General features: G+C 32.1%; 1 protein-coding gene across 1 annotated transcript; it reads right to left on the bottom strand.

The window, feature by feature from the left end:
• Window positions 1–1,555: 1,555 nt before the first annotated feature.
• Window positions 1,556–6,534, bottom strand: LOC130655988 (dystroglycan 1-like). The gene is made up of 3 exons (XM_057458820.1): window positions 6,204–6,534; window positions 4,247–4,721; window positions 1,556–4,138 (listed from the first exon to the last, which is right to left on the bottom strand). Exons 1-3 carry the CDS (start codon window positions 6,399–6,401, stop codon window positions 2,631–2,633), a joined length of 2,181 nt encoding a protein of 726 aa, XP_057314803.1. The 5' UTR covers window positions 6,402–6,534; the 3' UTR covers window positions 1,556–2,630.
• Window positions 6,535–10,482: the final 3,948 nt, after the last annotated feature.

Genomic DNA, 10,482 nt, shown 5'->3' with positions numbered 1-10,482 from the left:
CCAAATAAGTAATACAACAAAAGCGAACCATAATAGTATATTAAAGAAACGGAACTTGCAAAATATTTTAAAATAAAAAATGTTGTTATTTTTTGGCCACTGAGGTGGAGTGGTTCAACTTAATAAATAAATAAAAAAACACGATATGAGAAAAGTGCGATCGAATTATTTTGCCTGCTAAACACAGACGATTTACCGTGCAAGAAGAAAATTCAAATTACTAGTCGTTAGCCCGTGGAAAATCCACGGGTTCGCCCGTCCTTTTTATGCCGCATTGCGTGCTTCTCGCTACTTGCGCAGCTAAGCTACCATTTTGGACGGACAGACGTATAATATATATAAAAAATTAAAATTATTTTTTTTTGTTCTATTTCAATTTTAAACTACCTTATTCCATAAAACTAATGAGTCATGAAATTAACGCGGTTTTTTATAATTCGGGTTAATTTAATGACCGTTAATTAAACGCAGATTTCTTGACTTGTTAATTAAAATACTGTTAATTTGGTGACTTGAATATATAAAAATAACATAAAAATACAATTTTTTACAAATTTTCTACTATTTCTTTCTTATCGGACGATAGCTCAGCGCTCTGTTTTAACAGCTTTTGTATAATCTTCATGGTCTAAGTGAAAAATTAACTAAAAGCACTCCTTTTTTTGTTTGAATTTTTAACGTTGTCTTTCCAAACAACGAAAACTTTTTTGATTTCCAAACTCCCTTGTAATAGAAGAGACCGCTTCATATTACCGAGAATTCAACTGTTGCCGTAATTTTTGCTTCGTGTGATATTGCATATTCTCAAATTCGCGTTAATTAAATGCATTTTTAAAAATAGAATGCTTAACCGCGTTAATTAAATGCCTTAAAATAATTTCATTGAACCGCGTTAATTTCATGAGCGTTAATTCTTGACGTGTTATTTTCGTGGAATACGGTATATTTTGAGTGCAACATAAGAAGGGTTGTTAATTTTCGAGTTCAGTTGATTACACAAAAAAAGATTAAGGCGACCAGAAAGTTGAACAGCGTTAAACCGTTGCTAATGCATCAAATACATTTCCATTTAATTTTAACAATTATAACAGATGTTCACCATAGCCCATCGCCCTGCCTTCTTGTGTAGTTGAAGCCCCTGGGAAAGAGAATTAGAATTTGGAGTTACTCGATCACGTATAACGGCGCTTCTTTAATTAGTTTAAGTGGACCGAAAGAAGCAGACAAATAAATTTGTGTGAAATTAAGTAAATTTCAAAAAAGAATCCGAATGTCGGAGTCGCAAGCGCAAATGGTGACTTTATAACTAAGAAAGTTACATTCATTCTCGTTCTGGCTTAAGACATGTTTATTTTAGAGCTCCAGGACAAAATTTGTTTAAAAGTCAGAACACGAATGAGTGGATAAATTGTTTTACATCCCAAAGATAAACATTTTTAAATTTTTTTTTTTCACTTTTTGGCTGCAAGTAATTCATGACGAATTCGAGTTGATCAAAACATATAACAAATCGGAGCTTCTTCAGAAAATCCAGATTCCAAGAAAATAAGAACAATGACAAAAAAACATGTTTACACTTTTTACAACGTTTATATGTACAAAATACAAACTAATAATGTACAGATAGAAAAAAAAGCAAAAAAAACAAGAAAAGCAAAAAGCAAAAATAATCTTGTCCAGCCTGTTGTAAAAGACTTTCACAGGTTCAAAACTCATAATGTAAATATAGAGGGCGTAAGCGTATCTTTCCTCAAGCTGTATAAATTGATGTGTAACATGATCAAATCAAATAAAACACAAAAACCACAAAAACAATGAGTAATAATATAAATATAAACGACATATGCTAATCGATGTCCGAAAAGCATGTATGTAAGTTGTTCTTAGCGTTAAGCACACAAGAAACGAAGTCCTGGTGAGCTAGTGATGGTGTCACAAGTCAGAGCTAGTGATGGTGTCACATGTCCACACTACCCATTAGACATTTTATCAGGGTTTTTTGGACAATAAGATAATTTGACAAGCTAACAGAAATAAAGAAATAAAACATCTTTCGGTGATTCACGTTTGTTAACATTTTTTTAGTTGTTAATGGCCAAAATGGTTTAAAAATCGACGCTATGAAAAAAAGGAAGAGAGAAAAGGGGATAGTAAAGGCATATAAAAATAATAAAAAAATAAATGTTGACAAATAAAATTAAATTTCAACCAAATTTTAAATATTATAAAAATATATAGAAAAAAACAAACTAGTTTTGACTAACATTAATCCAACATTTTTACTCTAACAAAAGATATGTTTTTCTTGTGACGTCATATTAATTTTAGCCAGTCAATATTGCTACAAGAATGCGCATGGATTGACTACGACAAATAAGTAAAAACGTATTCAACCCGAAAATAGAAACTTATAGCTAAACACGACAGCAATTATAGTTTACACGTGAACGCCTTTAAAGACGTATTAGCTTCTTAGCTCTGCAGTTTATATCTATATCACGATTCTCAATAACGTAAACACGCCCCAGATCGCAAAAACAGGGTGGCTACTAAAGTTTATTTTCAGAAACCCATTGCAGCGAGTCATTATAAGAATTAATACTAGCTTCTTTTCTAATTACTAAATAACATTATTGGTGAGCAGAATAGGGCGGAGGGGCGTTATAAGCCTTCCTTTGACTGTCCTTGGGCGACTGCGGGGCAAGTGGTGCTCTTTCATCGCTTTCTGTGGAAACAGATGTGGACGACTCTGGCCCATCTGGAGTCCCTGCTCTGGGCTCGTATGAGTTTGAAGCTGGCGGTTTCTCGTGAGGAAGAATTAATGGCTGCAAACTAACGAAATCCGGCTTCTCGTCGTATTCTTCTAGGAAAATAACAGGCTTCTTTTTATCTAAATAACTGTCGTCCTGACCTGACTGAGGCTCGTACTTTCGTTTACGACGGTAGACGCAACAGAGGATGATGGCTATGATCAACAGGATAATAAGAATTACAATGACAGGGATAAGGATGCGCGTGAACAAATTGTCATCGTCCTCGAGCGGAACAGGCACTACTCCAACACATTCCTTTTCTTCAACAAAACCGACATCAGTCACGATAGCAGTGGTAGCCATGGCATCTTTAAACTCTGAGCTTTTCAGTAATTTAAAGTAGCTTTGCACTTCGACATTGTTGCACTCTTTCAGACTGTTGCTATCTACACCCCACTGAACAACAACAGAACCTGGTTTGAATTTTAAATTTCGAAGGCTTTTATAGGAATACTCGACGGAATTCACACTCATGGCTTTCCCAAGGTCTTGCACAAGCATCACACGATGTTTGACACTGTTATTGTAATCGCTATAATCGAGTTCGAGTGTAGCATTGAACACGTTGTTATAAAAGTTTGAATCTTCCATCACCTTGACTTTAAACACATCATTAATTTTAGCACCTGAAGGATCAGTCGCAGTCAGGGTGTAATAGTGCTTGCCTATTTGACCTTTTCCTGGCAGCATGTAAAAGTGTTTGTTGCTATATATGATCCAATGCGTGGATGGCACTGGTATCTCACCTTTTACACCATTTATGTTGTACGTAAAAGTAATGTTCAATTCGTCGCCATCTGGATCGTAAAACATATTCACGGGCAACTCAAAATTTATTGCTTGTCCATGATAAACAGAAATGGTACCAAGTCCAGCCTGTAACACTGGACCACGATTTTTAGGCATGGTAGGTTGTTTTGTAGATCCACTTGTAACTTCTTTAGTTATGGTTTGAGTTGTTGGGTCTGAAGACGTGCTTTCTGTTGTACTCTCTGTTGTGGCTTCAGTTGTTGTCGTGGTAACCTTTTCTGTTGTTGTTGTTGTTGCTTCTGTTGTCACAACAGGTGGCATAGTTGGTGGAATAGACGTCATTTTCATAGTAACAGACTTTGTCGGAGATGGCTTTACAGCAGATGGCGAAGGACCAAGCGTAGGAGTACCACCAAGGCTTGGGGTAGGATTTACACCTGCAGAGCGACCAAGAGCACGCCGAGCTCGATTTGATTTTGTTGATGTGATAAACCAGCCAACAACAGGAACCTTGAATGTCTTTTTGAAGTCCTCCTTCACTGTTAGATCACGTAAAGTTGCAACCGTTGAATCACCTGCAGAGAAATCGCAGCAAATATTTCTTATTATATCTAAACCTCGTTTTATTTCAAAGCATCGCCAAGTTTACACGAACAAACGAAAAAATATCTAAATTGACTTACCAGCTAAATCATACCCGCATTTTAACAACCATGATACGGTATAGCCAGTCTTTTCACCCTTAGTCTTATCACCAGGACCAGCCATTCGAAGCATCGAACTCAGTAGTGTATCAGATTCAGATCTGTCACCATTTTCCAAGTATAAATCATGAATACTTAAATCCAGTTGGTTAGAGAACACTCTCAGATGTTTAACAAGTCTTTCTGGTGAGTAGTCGTTCAAATTATCATGAAAAACAATGGACGCAACCGTGATAGTTTTATGTGGGCAAATAAATGGATCAACATTCCTTACAACATCAAGATGCAGATATTTATGCTCTGTGATACCATCAATAGCATTTTTATCCTTTCTTCTAAATTCTATTTTTAAACCCGTCTGAACATCTAAATCATTTGGTATTCCTTGTAATTTGTTATTTTTAGAATTCAGAGATAGCCAATTTGGCAATTTATCACTACCAGCTTCCACAGCCTAAAGAGAAAATTATTATAATTTTACACTGAAAACTCCAGAAGTTGCTTTAATGTCTGATAATTTAACACTACAAAACTAGCATAAACATGTGAATGTAAAGCATTAAAATAGAATTTACAATTTGTCTGGAGAAATAGACTTTGATACCTGGAATTTTATGTTGATATGCATACTTGTGCATGTGAATGTATTGCAGATGCAAATCTATACTTAGTAAATCAGAATTCACGATGGAAAATAAAAATTCAAACTTTATTGGACATTTACGCAAATTTAGCCAGTTATTTGTCAAATTTTCACCAATCATTAAAATTTACACTACTGTAAGAAAAAAATATAGTACCAAAAATTTCAATGTTAAATTTAGCACACAAACAACCGTCTATTGTGGAAAAGATATTAGTAATCCCGAATTACACACTTGAAAATTCAGTTGTTTTAATTTTTGTGACAATATGGTTGTATTTGTTACAATAGTGGGGTGAATTTTTCAGGCAATGTTCTGGCAAATAAATAAATTCCTTTGTTACCTTACACCTTGGTTTTATATTAGAAGTAAATCGAATGAGTTTTAGTAGTTTCATAAGTTTCAGAAACTTGCTTTTTAATATATTTTAATCTTAGTTCTATCGAGATAAAAACAAGGAATTTAAAACACAAAATATTTATCATCTCTTTTTAAAAAAACACAGCTTGTGTCAAAACATTTGATAATTTAAAAAGACTAATAAGAATGCTAGAGAGATTAACATCAGCCTTGATCAGACAATGAGGCACAGCTTATTGTTCTGTTTTTTAAAAAATCTTTTAAAGAGGAGAGGGTGAAAAATTGTAAAATAAAGTAGTAAAATCAGAAAAAAAGTATATACATGTTTTTTACAAATAAAGCTGTTTCATTTTTTTAATAGAAAATTTGTGTTAAGATTCAACAATGAAGTACAATAAATAAATAAATAAATAAATAGAAAAGTTATTTTTTTAGCAATCCAACTGAGTTCATTCAAATCAATAATTTAAATACATAATTTGAAAAATAAGATCCTGCCACAGGATTTTGTGGTTTAAATAAAAACATGATGAATAATTAGGTTAGAAAGTATCTGAGAAAATCAAACTTGGATGTTCCTTTGAACTTTTTTAACTCCTGAGTTTCCGTTTTTTTGCTTGCATCCAAAAGAAAAATAAACTAATTAGTTGTGATGTCCAATATACACCATGTACATGACCTCATTTTAATTGGGTGTCTCAACACCTATAGTTTCAAAAAAAACGTTTTTACTTATGCCTTTGGCTCACCGCAATGCACTATTTTTAGAATGCATCATTATCACTTGTGCTTACTTACTGCTTACACCCTGAAACTAAACAAACAAACTTGGTTTACGTTTAGTATAAAAACTTTATAAATAACTGTGACGTGTTCATTGAAATCACTAAGTTTGACGTAAAAACGACAACTATAAGAAAAAAGTTGCTTACCTCATAACCTGAGCCGGGCAATCTGTAACGAAAAAATTTACCAGTTTTTATTTTTATATAGCTACCAGTTCTATCATTATTAAAAATTTCTTCCACTTTCTCATGGAGTTTCTCTTGGAGGACTTTCCAACTAGGAACTAGTTCAGCAGTCCTAACTGCATATAAACAAAGCAACAATACTAAAAGTTTTGTATACATGTCTTTGCAATGGATAATAAATAATAGCGTGTCTTTCAGTTAAAGCAGAATGAAGTCAAAAACCATCAACAACAACAATCTTAAGCAATGAAAAGAACTGTCTATTCAGGCTGTAAGTGTGCTCTTATTAAATCTAAAGAAATAAAAAACAGATAGTCATCATAAGTAACAAACTTTTCACATTTTTCCTTTTGACAAACCAATACCCTGTTGGTTAAAATTAATTGAGGTAATTACTAAGTTATTGTGGCAATTAAAAAAACACATTCATATCTTCATGATTTTTTCACAAGCACACATGATAATTCTGAATATGACCATATCTTTCAGCATTAATAAACATGCCACACTTTTACTAAACAGTCACGTCAAAAAATTAAAGGAGGGGTGTATGATTCAGTAAGTTTTGACAATAACTAATTTTTTAGACAAAAATTGCTTTAATGAACTTTCAATACCGTAATTAATTTCAAACAAAAGAGTGTATATAGTAATCAAAATTAGCTATTATTATTAAAAATTTAAAATATATATTATATATATATATATACATTGTAATAAAATATGCAAAATTGTATAATATACATTACATTGTGTTGTCATTAAATATTTACAAAGATGAAACACCCTTTCACACCCGTAAAAAAAATGCCAAATCAAACACAAATCATGTAAATGATAAATTATATGCATGAAAAAACCCAAAGTTTAAGAAAGTAGCAAATCAATTTAAAAACGAATAAGTTAGTGTTCTTTTAAATCGAATTTTTTTTATTCAGCATAAGTGAACTGTGAATAAACATTCAAATTTGATTTGTGTATTCATACTAATATTATGTGAATAAACAAAATGGTCACAACGGAAATATTTAGATCAAACTGACTAACATATTTACAGCACTAAATCTATTTGTTACTTTTACAAAAACTAAAAACATTTTTTATACAATTATATTGTATATATATGTATAAATACATTTCCATGTATATACTTTATTTTGTTTTTATTATATATACCTACATATACTCTATTCACCCGAAAGTTTACTTTTTTGTCAATTTTATGTGTCTCCTCTTGGACTCCTGGTTGCCATCCTTAAATATTATTATAAAAGTACCCAGTTTAGCCTAAATATTCGCTAAGGCATTTAAATATCATGACTTACAGGTCCGGCAAAAAAATAACTTTAAACATGCTTTAGTCTAACCTTTACAGCAAAAGTTATTTGTTGCCTGTTCACGGTTGGTTTCTACTTAAACAAAATTAGCCTAGTTAACTGAGCTTTCTTCGAGATGTTTAACATTGAGTTTTGCTCAAACGAAAGCTTAGACGCACACAAATGTATCAGAGCAAATTCTAATACAAATGTACTAATAAACACAAAACAATTTCAACAAATTCTTGGGTGACTGGGACCATTCTCGCTTAAAACATTATATAAAGAAGAAAGAATTTCCCAATATTGATTATGTGAGAGAAAAAAACAATAGAAATAACTAATCAAAAACCCAGCATAATTTTTTGGTAAGAAAAATTATGTTGGGTCTCCTGACTAAAACAAAATCCCGCGGATTGACCGTTGTTGATTGAGGTAAAATTAGAATTGCTTCGGTCAACGTCAATCGATTTGATAGATCCGGTTATTTTTGTCAAGTATTATCCAAATTGTAAATAAAAAATACATAATTATTAGGCTAAACATAAGAACTCAGGGTAAAGCCAAATTCACTAATTCTTTTTAAAAAAGAGTTCCCTTATAATCTTACCATAACATGAAAGGTGAAAAGGAAATATGAACCAAGGATTGACATTTCATAAAATATAATCCAACTTGCTTTAGGCCTAACAAAGCCTATACATTCTCGGATCTGGGTTAACATTTTTGAAATTTCTGATTTTCTTTATACACAAGTACAACTGCCTCTATTAGTAGCCAAACTTTTGATGTTTTATGAAGAAATGACCACACAAATTAACTGCAGTGAAAATTTTTTACTGCAATTAGATATTATGGTCACTCTTATAAAATTTAAAAACTTTAAATTACAATAAATCCTGTTCTAATAATCTTTTGGTATTCTAAATTTCCTATGGTATATAATTTTTGCTGATAAATCCAAATATGCCACTCATTTTTTTCTCAAAAGTTCCTTGTTTTCTTTTTTAAAATTTGATAATGTTAACCCGGATCTGAGAATATATATTATATAAATCACCTCCAAGTTAGTTTATATATATATCTGAAAAACGTTATTTTTAAAAAAGAATTAGGCAAAAATAATTCTCTTGACAACAATGTTAAAGTTTACCATAAAATCGTACTCACTAAGTGCAAAACTGAAAAAAAAGTGATTAAACTTTCAAAACTAAATTGTCCCTTTATAGTTTCTGAAAACCACAATGAAAATGGGAACATTATCCTTTGCGGCCAATTTGATTTCACAGTACAGTAAAACTCCATTAAATATTTAAGTAACATGAGTTTTCTCAGCAAGCTTTAGCTGATAGAATATAAAAGGAAAACATGAGAGTCTATAAGACGATACAAATTTCTTTGAACAAAATAATAACAAACCTCTGATAAAGAACATATTCGTCAAATAAAACTTAAACGTAGCGTATAGATTACTTTTTGTAAGCCACTGCCTTCTCAATTTAAAAACATGGCGAAAGAACAACATTAGTTAATTTAGTTCACAATTAAATCGACCAATCACATATTACATTCAGAGCTACAGACCAATCAAAATTCAATGATATTTAAAATAATCGCCCCGGGTAATTGTTTATCTTCTGTATTTTAACTTTTTGTCTGTCGAAAACTTTCTCGCGGTAGAAATTTTCGCGATTTCGCGTAGACTCGAAAATAAAATTCCCGCGAAATTTTCATCAGCCCCTGCCCTTTGGCAAATGTAGTTCTCCCGTGCGACCAATTTTTAACTTGAGTTGTGTTCACAAATCGGGGGGGATCTTAATATGACAACCCGCTAATTTCAAATTTTTAACACAATTTTGTTAGAAAACTATTTGGTGAGATATTAACTTTAGACTGATGTTTTATTTTTTTTTCACGCTTGACATTGTTCTTATTTTGCCTTTACCTTTTGACTATTTTCTAAATGTTTTACAGTGAAGTACAATTTTTGCGACCAAGCCCCCACTTGAGGAGATTTGAGGGCACTGCCATAAAGAAGGTATGAGTAAAAAACAAACTATTGTTGTGCTCATGTAGCATTTCTATGCATCAACCATACAGTTTTGAAACAATAAAATTGAGAAAATTTCAGGACAATGTTTGGAGATTGGAGGAGTTTTGAGGAGACCATATAAGATTAAGAAGAATTGAAAAGTTTCAAGGTGTGGCAACCCTGATTGCAGTGTGCCAGGGTCCTTTTTTTAAGCCTAAGGTTCATTGCAATTTTTGTTAGAACTTTGACATAAATCTTTGTTTTGAAAATTTGAATTCTATTCATACCAGAAAATTCGCCCAAACAATAAAGTTCGAAAAAAGCTCGCGCCAGAAGCTACACTTTTTTTTATCAGAATCGTACTTGTTGAACCTCGTTATTGTCAAAAGAAAATAAGCAGAAAAACAGTTTCAGCCGTAAATTTTTCTTAACAGAGCTTCTTAAATCATTTTTAAAATAACCGACTAAAATATGTACGATTAGACTACTATATTACTTCGCTTTTGGTAAAAATACATATTTCAGATAGTTTGATTTCTAAGAAGGAAATAAATAGTATATGATAACAAAATGTTCTCGTTCGTTCCCATACCTTGGATGGATCGAATCATATTTATTTCTAATTTATCCGAGTGGAGGCTTGTTGACATGATGCAATGTGTATTTACTGATTGGCTGTCATGTTTATATACAAAAAATTTTGCAGGAATCAAGAGGGAAGACTTGTTTCTGTATGTTTACCAGTGGTTAGTAAGATGGCTCTCCCAATAAAACCTTAAGTAGCGAACAATTATTGTGTCCCATCTTTGGGTCAGTATTTGTTCGAGTTAACATGTGTGAGAGATCGCAGTTGACTGTATTTTGCTCATAATAATAAATAACAAGATTTGGA

This window comes from Hydractinia symbiolongicarpus, chromosome 8 (assembly GCF_029227915.1).
Source record: "Hydractinia symbiolongicarpus strain clone_291-10 chromosome 8, HSymV2.1, whole genome shotgun sequence".
Lineage (NCBI taxonomy): Eukaryota > Metazoa > Cnidaria > Hydrozoa > Anthoathecata > Hydractiniidae > Hydractinia > Hydractinia symbiolongicarpus.
This window is presented reverse-complemented; position numbering and strand designations above follow the sequence as displayed.